The sequence below is a fragment of the Branchiostoma floridae genome, chromosome 4 (assembly GCF_000003815.2).
Source record: "Branchiostoma floridae strain S238N-H82 chromosome 4, Bfl_VNyyK, whole genome shotgun sequence".
NCBI lineage: Eukaryota > Metazoa > Chordata > Leptocardii > Amphioxiformes > Branchiostomatidae > Branchiostoma > Branchiostoma floridae.
The window spans coordinates 24,595,493-24,608,873 of NC_049982.1; the positions used below are offsets into that span (position 1 = coordinate 24,595,493).

Consider the following 13,381-nt stretch of genomic DNA (forward strand, 5'->3'; position numbering starts at 1 on the left):
ATCGTAGCTTTGTGATGGCGACTAAAATTTAAAACGACATTTTCCTTAAGGATCAACATGGCAGGTTATATCCATTTGAATGTAATGGATTGTCGTCCACCATATTTTCACATCTATATACAAAATTCTACAAATGAGCGCCATTTTGAAATTTGCTCTCCCTCGAGAGCACAGTATGACGGGAATCATGAGGCTGAATCAAAACGAAGTTAGCAGTGTCTTTGGAAATGGATATAGAAATTAATGCTTTATTCAGATTCTTTGTTATCTTTAGACATGTATAAGATCTACTTCGTAGAAATTCATCGACAAACAACAGTAAAGTTAAAATGGAGGGAATATGAATATTTCAGAAAATACAATTATTTCAAAAATACTTGAATTCGTATGTTATAATTACTCGACATACACAAAATAAAAATTCCGAATATTTTCTAAAAAATAGCTGTGTTTTCTATACCGTTACTTCAGTTGTCATTCATCCTTTGTACGGCATTGCTAATAAAGGCTCTAGGTACTATTGCAAAGATAGGTCTTCCTTATTTTGTATTATTTAGAACAGATCTCTAGGGCTATTTTGAGCCGGTTTTCAATTTCACAGAGGCGAAACAATGACTTCAAAGGAAAACACAAATCTTTGTTCTTTAATACTTGAAACAATCCGAGAAAGTGTGAATTCACAACAAGAGTTTTGAAAAGTTCAATTCTACTATATTATTTTGCCTTTTGTACAGTCTCGGAATATGCACAGAAAGGTCAGAGACTCACTCGGAGATCTTTCCTCTCTGCATCTGCCGCTTCTTTTTATTAGACTCCCTTGCAGTCTTCGGGCGGGGCTGGTTTTTTTTAGGGGGGAGGGGCGTTGGTTCGCGATTTTCAACATTGGCTATGGTCTCTTGTGTCGGGAAAGGGAGTTTATCGAGGAAGGGAGTTTGCCGTGATAGCGAGTTTTCCTCCTTCCTGAAAACTCGCTATCACGGCAAAGCTTCAAAGTGATGTCTGCATTTTGAAAGATATGGTGGCAAGCTAACTAGATTAAACTATGATTCCTCTTAGGTCTAAAAGAATTATCACTAACATTTTTTTTTAATTTTAATGTCTACAACGAGCACCGGCTCATCAATAACATTCTACGTATGTTTTCCTGGAGAAAGGCTTCTGTAAATCTTAGATAAGTTACCTTTGCCCCTGAGCACCCAGGAGTTCTAAATCCTTGCTGGTATAAGCCATGCAAAAATAACCCCATCTAAAAAATGAATTCATTTCAGGCGCCACTAGAAATCTCAAGGTCCACTATGAACCAAAAAAAGTGTTGTCGGTCTTAAAACCTTTGATACGAAGGACAGACTGAAATATTTGGCACGGAATTAGAAGAAAGCAGTCTGCGTTCCAAAAGTGACAGGTAAGTACACGAGGAAAACGTCTGTGTTTTGAAAAACTGGAACTTCTGAATGCAGGAATGTAGATCACAATATCAATATTAACTCATCATTAGCCGTTATTATTATTACAATAATAATTCTGTACCGGACACACAGTTTCAGTGGCCATATTCCATAACCAAAATCAGTTGTGTTATGGCATGAAACTTGGCCGTTTGAATATTCAAAGCAATGTCCTTCACCCAAAAGACCTTATACAAGACGCTGCTAAGAAAACTGAGTGTAAATTGTGATCAGAGTTGGGCCGGTCCTTTGTCTAATGTCATGGAAATTTAAACCCAGGTCCCTCCACCCCAAAGACCTTATATTAGAGGCTATAAGAAAACTGAGGGTGTATGTTATCAGAGTAGTGTGAACCCTTTGTCTAGTGGCATGGAACCGTCTGAAATCATTTAATCCAAGATCTTTCACCCCAAAGATCTTACATAAGACAGCGATGCTGTCACACAAAACAACTCCGGACCTGATACCTGATCTACGCTGGTAAGGCATAAGGCCTTTCTGACTTGATTTATGAATGACATTAGAGCGCGCATTAATTTTCACCTGTTTTAAAAAAAAATGTGGCTACATGTCACCCAATAGCGTCCCTGTTTAATCAGAATTTTACGCTTGCCATATGCTCTGCTACCCAAAGTAAGGGGGTACATTTTCAAACCATAGAGCCACAGCGCCATTGTTCCCCTCTTTAAACAAGAATGCCAATATGAAAATATAAAAAAAAAAACATCAAAATGTTATTGAAATGGCAATGATTGTCTCTTGTAGGCTTACTATACTGATGGCAAACCAAGCCTGGGAAATAATGGACTGAATGTTTAGTCCTGTGGCTATGCTGTTTTTTCTTTGCTGGATTTTTGTTCTTTTCTTTCTCCCTCGTGCATTAGTTTTTTAGGGTTTACAGAGGATGTCATCTATAGAATAAAGTCAGTGTGGCCTTAGTTGCATAGACTAAAGACGATCTTGGGCGCTCGAACAAATTCGTCCCACAGGTCGACGACACCGAATGGCAAGATCTTACAAAGGGTCCATTTGTAAACCATATATGGTGACTTGCCAAGTGTATAACTTGCAAACATGGAGTTAAACCACGTGTAAATGTGGTTTTCAAGATTTAAGAAAACATGTTTTCTGGCAACACTCAATACCGCAGTAAGAGGAAAAGCAAACATTGTTTTGGGAAAACTGGAAAAATTACAAAAGTTTGCAAGTTTACACATATTCTGTTTGCAAATACTCAGAGTATCGTATACAAACTACAAATTATACTTTTGTGTCAATACTTTTACAAGAACAACATCTCACTCAATAATGAAGGTACTGAATATACTATACCCCAAAGCCACTGTTTGTACTTCGAAAGGGTGTTTCAACAGTCAAATGTAAATCTGACTGGATGTTTTGCATCGTTTCTGCATGCTAATACGATAGATCCTTTTAGTATTGCGGTGATTATATGCTTTATCTTATATATCCAATACAGTCTTGTGTGGTTAAAAATCTGCTTTTTACAAATTCAACGATTAATAACAGTAAAGCTAAATATTAGCTGAATTTGCATATATAAGAAATGCTTATCTTCGTCTATTACTCCATATACGCAAGACAATAATTTCGAATGTGTTGGTCTACTTCTAACATTGTTAAGTTATTCTACTTCTTGGTAATACTAACAAAGGCTCTGGGTACTATTGCATATATTGTTCTTCCTTATTTTGTACTATTGAATTAGTGTATCGGCTGGGATTTTATACGTCTTTTGGAAGGGACCATTGAGACTGTGCTGTGTTTGGCGCAGAGCCATGTTGGCGCAGAATATTGGTAAAGGATAAGCTAACCTTGAAATGTGAGCTGCATTTCTGCATCAGTAACTTGCACATGCAAAAGAGAAAAATTTCTTGTCCTGCACTTGCCTGTATTACGCGTGGAACTGCTCTTTAATTCTTATTCCGTACTAGTACTTCGGCATGCCCTTGGTGCCAGAGGTTTTAAAATCATACTTTTATTCTGCATTCTGGCCCTTGTGATTCCTGGCAGTTGAAATGATTTCTTTAAACTGGTTTGTTTAGTTACACCTTTTACCTGCAAGTATTTAAAATCCTGGGGCATAGTTGTCAAAGTTCACTAATTTACATATATATATAAGACTTGCATTATCCTCTACCAAATAACGTGAAATATGATTGATGAGACAGTGCATGTTCTGTCCTGCCACTTCGACACTGCAGGCTGTATGCTATATTGCCAGTAACCAAGCTACTTGGTACTGGCTATTGACCTTACTCTGAGGGGAAGAAGGTCCCATTCCTGCATTTTACCGTTCCATTGGGTTCAGTGTTAAAATACGAACATTTTATGCCCGCAAATCCAACATTCTGTCAGCAAAGAAACACAGTATCTGATAATGCTTTGCTTTCTATCGTAAGGAAACTTGTTCGTTAGGTGAACAAAAAAATGTCGCCCAAATCTAACCAACAAAACGATAGTTTTAGGATTTTAAAGTGCAATTACACAATATCCCGCTAGAGGCTTTTTAAACCGGGGAAGGCCTGACTACAGCAATCCGGACAGATAAACGTACACGTCCGACAATCGTTCGCATTACGAAACTTTCTGGCATGATAATGGCAGAAATACACTAGCTCAAATCGTTTTTATATGAAAAAGGAAAGGAAATTTATTATCCACCTAAACATAATGCTTTTGATGCCCAATCATTTTTTGGGCCCGGACTGTTTTATAGTATACACTCGCAGTAATACAGGAATGAGACCAACTGAATAAAAACAACATGTTTACCTTGTATGAATGAATGAACTTTATTGCACAACATTTGTATATGGTACAATTGTAAGGCAACAATAACAAGTCAATTAATACAATGATTCTCGTCTAAATTCTATAACTGCATACAAATATAGTATAGAAATGTGAACATAAATGGCGTATTGACATAGTGTAATATGCAAGTTTGACAAGTTGGTCTGTTACTGTACAATAGATTCTCCTTAATACGAAGCTATGCAGTCTGGATATATGAAGGTCAACATATACTTAACAAATATTTAGTCCTTCTACTGGCTTATATTACGATGATGATAAACATGATTTTACCCCAATACGTGTAGGGCGTCAAATGTGTTTGACTATCAAAATTTTCCATAAAGTTCTAACCACCACAAGATTAATGGCAGTTGTCTACAAGGTTAGTACAGGGAAGATATCCACTATGGGTTATGCTAAAATCATGCTAAAATCAGTATCACTGGTCGGACAGAAAACCTCCTATCTTCGGTTGAAAGCTTGAAAGACTGTGTATAATAGGGGTAATGTACAATGCTATCACAGGTCTAAGATACTCTTGTGCCAATGTCTATTATCCAGGCGTTTTACACCGCTGACTAGGTACTGTAAATGTATTTAATATATGTTCGCGGGGATTTAATTTCGCGGTAGCGGGAAAAACAAGTTTTCGCGGTGGTTTTAAGTTCGCGGCCACCGCGAAAACCGCGAACATTAAACCACCGCGAAAGTTTATGCATTTACAGTACCTCTTGATTGGTTAGGCCACCTTCCAACTGGAAGGAGACAGTCATTAGCGACTAAAAATCAGATTTGTTGTTTAATCATTGTTAAACTGGGCCTTCAAAACCAGGGACTGAAGTGCGAAAATCTTATCACGTACGATCCATTTAGAGTTCAAGGAGTGGTATTCTTGAGTTACGATGTTTGCACTGAAAAAGACAGAGAAATGGCACCAATTAATTGAACTTTTTACCGGAAGTGACGATGCCCCCTACAAACTGTTAATGGAGTGATGTGTTCAACGTTCATTTCATTTTGTCGCTCAATTTTGTCACTCATGACTCAAGACCGGATCTTGAACTAGCTACCCACACATGCAAATCGATCGCTCTACCTTATTGTTACCTTAATAAAACCAGAATTCGACCGCAGAGATCTAATATAAGTTTTGAGCGCCCACGAATTCTGGTGTGTTTGGACTCTGGAATATGGCCCCTACCCCAAACCAATCAATCAAGTGAGTTATTTTGTATGTTTACGTTTTATGACTTGTTAAAGTTAAAACCCTAATTTTCTTTTCTGACTTGTTCATGCTGACGTCCTGACGTTCTAACTTGTTGACGTGAACGTTCTGACGTTAATGTTCTGACGTCCTCACCTGTTGGTGCTGAAGTTGTGACTTTTACTTTTTTGTTGACATTGACGTTCTGTCTTGTTGACATTGACGTTCTGGATTGTTGACACTGACGTTCTGACTTGTTGAAATTTACATTCTGGCTTGTTAACATCGACGTTCTTGCTTGTTGACATTGACGTTCTGGCTTGTTGAAATTTACGTTCTGGCTTGTTAACATCGACGTTCTTGCTTGTTGACATTGACGTTCTGGCTTGTTGACATTGACGTTCTGGCTTGTTGACATTGACGTTTTGGCTTGTTGACGTTGACGTCATGGCTACGGTTTTTTCCCCGAGACAGGATTATACGAATTTCAAATTAGACAAATATGCCCCAGGAATTTCAAATCATTGCTGGTAAAATGTGTCAATAAACGAACGAGTCTTTAAAAAATCATTTTAGCTGCCAGGAAACACAAGAGCCTCTCCACGAATTCTCCAAGTTACCATTGGTCATTAGGCTATCTGTGCATAGTTAGAGACAAAAGGCAAAAACAGGTAATTCTATTTATAGTTCTAGTTTAATATCTCGTACTGCTTTCACTTTTGAAACTGGACTTTTTTTCTCATTAAAGTTAAAGCAATGTTTTGTCTCTGTGACATCGAAAACCCGCTGAAAACATGCAGCTCTGTACCTAATGTTTGTGTACGATATATCAATAATACTAAATAACGAGCAACAATTTATGCAATAGTTTCCAGAGCATTTATTAGCATAACCAAAGAAGTAGAACAATACCAACGATGCTAGGAAATAGACATTTGTTTTGCGTATATGGAGTGACATACGGAAATACATATTTTCTGAAATAGTCACATTCAGATCATATTGAGCCTTACTGTTGTTTATCGTTGAGTTAGTACTAACCAGATTTTTACTAGCAAGAATTAATCAGTGGTCTGTATATTTATATAGCTGTCTGAAGGTGATACAAAATGGGAATTGTGCATCTTCTTTTTTTCAGGTCCATTTCCATAGACGCAGCAAGCCTCTATTTGATTGAATACAAAACTTCACGCACATTCCCGTCAGACTGTGCTCTCGCGAGAGCTAGTTTCAAAATGGCGCTTATTTCTAGAATTTTGTGGATAGATACATATGTAAGATGGAAAACAATCTACTACATGTACGTGGCCAGGAAAATGCCTTTTATAATGATCCTAACGTAAAACTCTTAGAGCATTTCTGTATACCACCCAAGATTGTATTGTATATAGATTTATGAGATAGCGAAAGCTCTTATTCATCGCAGTACTCATATTCGTATGCGTAGAAACGATGCAAAGCATCCATTCAGATTTACATTTGACTGTTTCAACACCCTTTCAAAGTAAAAACAGTGGCTTTTGGAAATGGTATCAGTGCCTTCACTGTCGGCGAAGTGTTTTCTTGTTAAAGTATGAATGTCAGAAAGCTGATTGCTAAAAAAATAATGTATAATCAGCTGATTCTTTGGGTGTTGTCAGTCAAATGTTACACTTCGGATGCTCACTTCATATCGGAGAAGGCTGTCTGCTTCTCCTTGAAGGTGAGCTCGGCGTTGTTAGAGTGCTGGAGCTCCGTCTTATGGAAAATGAACATCGGCTGCTTCTGCAGGATGTCGGCCGCCATCGGCTTGGCGAAGGTGTTGTTTTCACGAAATGTGCACTGGTAGCGTTTGCCATCGGTGGTGCTATAAGGAAGGGGGAAAATGTAATACTAAATATATAGGCAAACTGTAACACATGACTCGAAGATGGTTGGTGAGTATAGAGTCATCCGCCATCTTTTTTCAGGGAAAACGTGTGGATGGTGTAGGTGGGAGGAAGGGGGTGGTGCCGGTGTCGGTTGCGTCTTAGGGATAAGGATCCGCGGTGAATCTATAGTCCCACAATTCAAAACGTCACTGTAATAGACTGGACGAAGTAATTTTCCGGAAAGGGTAGCATCATAATCATAGCTGACTACAGACTACATTTATATTTTGTCGTCGCTTACCAACAATATTAGTTAGTATTAGTGTTAGCATATCTCATAAGATAAGGCTATCATGAGATCTTACAATGGTTTTGGACCACCTGTCAGCTTTTATATGGTACCACAGCAGAAATCCCGGTTTTGATATCTTATGTTCGGAAAAGCAGACGGTAACTATTTTGAAGTAGTAGATAGATAGTGAAGAACTTTCAATCGCGTGTCGTTGAATGTTGGACATAAGAAAATCTCGTACGTACGTGTAGGTTTTGTCGAAAGTGCTGAGGATGGTCTTGTCGTTGGGGTACACAAACTTGACCACGCTCCAGTCCAAAGCGGTGAGCTTGTTGGTCATCACAGGACCATCAGGAGGAAAACCGGTCCCGATCACCTGAAGTATTATATTATAGTCAACATTATAGTGCTCTATGTATACAGCCGAGAAATTGTGGAATATTATTCTCGCATATGTCAAATTGATTTACTACTATTTTGTTGAACTTTGTCAAGTTTAAAATGAGTTTAAATGTAGAGTTGGTTTCAGTTTGAGAAGCAGTTTCTTTTAACGCAATATTTGGATCAGCAATCATAATAATTAGTTTTGAATATAGAAATTACGAAAACTAGTACCACTCTGTTGGAAACAAACAAACACCTAGATGTTTTTAATCGTTCACAAATTTCGTTATGAATAGTTACCTGGAACTCCCCTTTGATGTGACTTCCCTCGTAGGTGTAGCGTAAGTTAGCAGTCACGAAGGCACCGTCTTCATACTGCAACGTGCGATGCACTTGATACCTGAAACAAACAAACAAATAAACAAACAAATAGAAACAATGTTGCTAACACATCAAATTTTTCACCCTTACCCAGATTGTGAGGCGTTACGAGGTTGTAGGAAACACACATCATAAAGTGAGTAAATATAAATCATAAATATGAGCAATGACGTTATATCAGTGAGTGAGGAAATACACGATCGTATATTAGGTACTCCCTGAACAAAAAAAGGAAGTCTCGATTCATAAGCATAATTCTGTTATAAACAATTCTATCTCTGCTTACATTTACAACTTACTTAGGTCTTACTTCGCAAGAGCATACGCGTACAAAACGGCATCTCAAGCTACATTTTTAACATTACTAAAAAAATCAAGAATTTAGCTCTAAATTACGAGGAAGCATGACCCTGATGCCTACGAACAAATGGCAGAGTTTATTTGTCGGCATCAGGGTCATACCTCCTCGTAATTTAGAGCTCGCTGACAACTCGGCCGAGCTAAGTTCTTGATTTGTAAAGGGGGATTTATGAAAGATCTATCACTCACCCCGATTCGTCCTGCATGGCGGCCTGGAAAGGAGACATCCCGTCGGGGAAGGGCAGGTACTGGTTGAAAGCGTACCCGAGGTGAGGGACCAGGATGTAGGGGGAGAACTTCAGGGGACCATTGGTGGACTTCAGTTTTAGCTCCTCAGACCCCTGAAGGTGGAGGAATAGAGTTAAGTCTAATAGGACCATATCTAGCACAATCGCGCCCACCGGTGTCTTTTGCCCCTGAGAGCATACATGTATAGGAGGAGCTTGGGGAGCGTACCTGGCTGGCTGCAGCCATCTTTGCAGATCACCTGTCTAAGAGACGCAGGAATCCTCTCCGACCTCGCTTTGTGCGAGCTCTCGTGAGCTATCACCACGTTATACTCTCGCGAGACCACAGTTCAAAATGGCGTTCGTAATTGGAATTCGATTTACAATGTATTAATGTATCTTTATCTTTTAAGATGTTAAAGTCAAGGTCCTTATCAAGTTCAGATGGACGAACAGCAACAACATCTTTGAATATGTACATGTATCATTTGATAGTAGAACATATCGATAAACTAATATTCACTGAAGTAAACTTAGTCAAACTGTTAGTTTTTTCCATTGACTCAAGATGAAGGATGGCACAGATCTATGGCTACGTTTCTTTTCTATGTACAGGACAGTGTAAAATGATATAATGTGTATTTAATTTGTTGTTTTCTTCTAAAGGGGTGAAAAAGCGATGTGATTTATTCTAACCGTTTTTGTTTCAGTTCCACAATTTCCTGGATTGCATCGTATAGATGCCCTTATGAAATCGCGACAGTTTGCAACAAACTTTAAGGTGTTTACAAAACTATTTTCTGACGAGTTAATCTACTAAGAAATGATAATAATCTCATAGCTACAGTACCATACATACTAGGTTCAGACTTCGTACATCATCATCAAATGATATTCAAATCATAATTCGAAAAGCATTTTTTTGTGGTTGGTTATCTACTAGAAAATACCCAGCCTATTGGAGGTACTTTTTTGCCACTGGAAGTCAGGATATGTTACATGCTTACCTCATTAGGGTTACCGGTGCCTTCACCAACCATGTCAAACTTAACACCATTGAAGGAACCAAAGATGTGCAACTCGTGGGTCTTTGGAAGAGGCTGCAATCAAAGTATCGTGTCTGATAAATACAAACTACATATCAACAGCTATAGAAGAACAGTGATTTCACTACGATTGACATGTTTCTACGTGTTGTACTCAAATTTAAAAGTGAGATATTAAGAACATTTTGTATTCTAACACAAAAGGTACAGAAACACTTAGCCACAAAGAGAATTTGAAACCTTAGGCAACCTTTAACTTTCATTAGCTTTCATTAACAGGTTGAGACTGATGATATGACAGTGATAGCATAATGTTGTGCGTAAATTTACCATTATGGACGTGTCGTCTCAGATAATCACTGGAGGAAACGCCTTGAGTCTGAAGAAAAAATGACATGATGTCGGTAAATCATAGATAAAGAGATTATGCGATTTTACTCAAGTATGTAACTTATTTCAACAGTGCCACAAAATAGTAGTGCCGCAAAAGGCGATGCGCGAAGCTCATAAAATCGTTTGTGAACAATGTGAGCCTTTCCATAACTTCATTTGTGTATGCAACGGCGGGATGTCTTTCTGGGCCATCGTACCTTGGCAATATACGTTTGGGTAGATTTGAGGAGCGGTAAGCTACTGTAGATGGTGTTGTGAACCCGGCCAGGTGAAACTTCATTGGGCCGGGAACGCCATGCTTTACTTTCAGCAGTAACAGATCCGCTACAGTTCTGTACTGTTTTCAGTTTTGTCACGCAAGCTTATGAGGAAGACATACGACACGGTTGGCGTTGCTTTTGACCTCTCTCCCGCAGTGACAAAATGGGGATCTCCAAGCAGATGGACGGTGCCACGTCTTTTTGAGGTTTTCAGGAGGTACGCGTTCTGTTTTCGCTGTTGTTGTTGTCTACCCTGCCGGTTTGATCCGGTGTACCGAAAGTCCGAAAAGGAACGAAAAGGAGCGAAAAGGAACGAAGAAGAACGAAAAGGAAAGTACCGAAAGTGCAAAAGGAACGAAAAGGAACGTTGGTTTCTTTGCGTTTCTTTTCATTCCTTTTCACACTTTCGGCACTTTCCATTTCGTTGCTTTTCGTTCCTTTTCGCACTTTAGGTAGATAGATAGACCAAAATGGGCAAACATGCTTTGTTGTAGCCTAATAATACTTGTAGAAGTGACACTAGTGAGGCAGCCATGACTATAGTTGCAGAAGTGAAACTTGTTGGATACTAGTAGTTGGATAAACGTACCACCAATATGGAAGCCATGAATGTAGTTGCCAGCTTGGAGAGTGATACCAATCTACTTATTACTACTTACTATAGTGTCACTTTTACTACACTAGTTCACTTCTTTAATACAGGAATTAATGCATTTTTAGTTGTCATGCGACGTTTTGTCACTTCAAATCTTGTTACGACGTTTATGGTGTCGATTTTGACAATTTAGCCATCTTGGTTTTTTTTTACCCATCTTGTTTTTCGCGCTGTCTCATTATTTTTGCACTCTGCAAAGGATGTCATCCATAAAATTTGTCCTCATGTCGGTAGGTCATTTTTTTGTGCAATTGCATCTGTCAACCTTTCGAAGGAAAGACCTCAACCTTTAAGGAATGCAGTATCTTCGGCATTACAAAGGAACAAATTATAGCAGCAAGGACATGTCATAACCTTTTGTGAAGACGCCATTGTTGTATTTTGAAGGACAAACGTGTAACGCAGGTACGCTCTGCTGACCTGACATGCCCCTTATAGGGCGAGCGCCGGGGTCGAAGAACTGCCAAATAAGTAAGTTTAACGTTGAATTGATCTTTGCTACGGAATACTGTAAATGCAGAAACGTTCGCGGTGGTTTAATGTTCGCGGTTTTCGCCGTGGCCACTTCACCGCAAACTTAAAACCACCGCGAATAGTTTCCTATAGCATTAAGAGACTACAATGCATGGTGCTACCGCGAACTTAAAACCACCGCAAAATGTTTTCCTGCTACCGCGAAATTAAATCCCCGCGAACTTAAATACATTTACAGTATATTGCAGAGAGTATTAGCTACATGTAGATGAAGGCCGGTGGCTCATAACCTGGTATCTAGCCTATCGTGGCTTGGCCAGGCTCTCTTCGGGGAAAATTAAGCTCTCTGCCGCAGAGGGTAATCTTCTATCCCCGGTAGGAGCGGATGGGTAATGTTGCACGCATGTTGGGATTTTACACGGTAGGAGATTCACGCGGAGGGAGTTTGAGTGGAATGCGGGAACTACTGTAAATGCAGGTGGATTAATGTTCGCGGTGGATAAATGTTCGCGGTTTTCGCGGTGACCATTTCACCGCGAACTTAAAACAACCGCGAACATTTTCTATTATGATATTAGACAGCAGTCTATGGTGTTACCGCGAACTTAAATCCATCGCAAAAAGTCCATTTTCCCGCTACAACGAAATTAAATCTCCGCGAACTTAAATGCATCTACAGTAAACCCAACCCCGTAAAAAACTCCCCCGGCGTGCGATAACAAACTGGGCGGGCGGACTACTCTCCCAGCACCGTAGAGATAGCTCCTAATTGTATGGTTAGACGGCTGTAGTTGCGCATAATGTTAGTTAGGAAATTCTACTCTCAGTGATTCTCATGTTCGTTGCAGCAACGAATGTCGCTGATATATCAAGACATATGACATTGTCTACATTCATAGTGAATACAAACATCGTGCGATATCATAATGCACCACTGCAAGACTGACCTTCAGAAATGTTGACAACAAGTAAACACCACCCAAAGACAATTTTCTATGTTGGAAACAATTATAACATATAGCGTTTTGTGCAATTATTTTTCTCTGCAAGCTTATATATGTATATATATCAGGTACCATACCGCATAAGTACCACTCATAAGCTATCATCACCCCGACCAATCGAATGGGGACATCCCTCGCGAATGTGCACACTCCTCTAGAAAAGAGGACACTCCTCGACGTTCAAGGGGACGTTCCTCTTGGAAAGGGGATGTGCCTCCCTTTATTAGGGGACGCTCCTCCGGAAATGGTATGGTTATCGGGCATAGGGGACGTCCCTCCAACACCCCCGCCGGACCGTGGAATCGGCCGAAAACCCGACAAATCCCTTTCTAGTTCATCGAAATCACAACATTCCAAAACTTTAACCCCGCTCGTGCTCTCGACAATAGTCACATTTCGCATGGAACGGGATATGTTTTGATTTTAAAATTGAGGCTTGCCTGGAAATAAAGCTTGTCCGCGAGTCACAGCTTCTATTCTCTTTTCATATTTAAATGGTCAGGGACTATCACCCCCGTTAAAGCTCTAACTGTTGTAGTTTTTTCCTATTAATTTTACGTTGTGGGTCCCTTATTTTGGAATATCA

The 13,381-nt window shown here is 39.4% G+C and overlaps 1 protein-coding gene across 1 annotated transcript in view; it reads right to left on the minus strand.

Moving 5' to 3' along the window:
- Window positions 1-7,075: 7,075 nt before the first annotated feature.
- The window catches only part of LOC118414772 (GFP-like fluorescent chromoprotein dsFP483), a 10,350-nt gene continuing 4,044 nt past the window's right edge, over window positions 7,076-13,381 (minus strand). The window contains exons 3-8 of the mRNA XM_035819008.1: window positions 10,340-10,388; window positions 9,971-10,063; window positions 8,926-9,077; window positions 8,296-8,395; window positions 7,857-7,987; window positions 7,076-7,315 (exon numbers count right to left, since the gene is read on the minus strand). Coding sequence (XP_035674901.1) covers window positions 7,132-7,315; window positions 7,857-7,987; window positions 8,296-8,395; window positions 8,926-9,077; window positions 9,971-10,063; window positions 10,340-10,342 — 663 coding nt within the window. The 5' untranslated portion in view covers window positions 10,343-10,388 and the 3' untranslated portion in view covers window positions 7,076-7,131. The remainder of the gene's footprint in view (window positions 7,316-7,856; window positions 7,988-8,295; window positions 8,396-8,925; window positions 9,078-9,970; window positions 10,064-10,339; window positions 10,389-13,381) is intronic.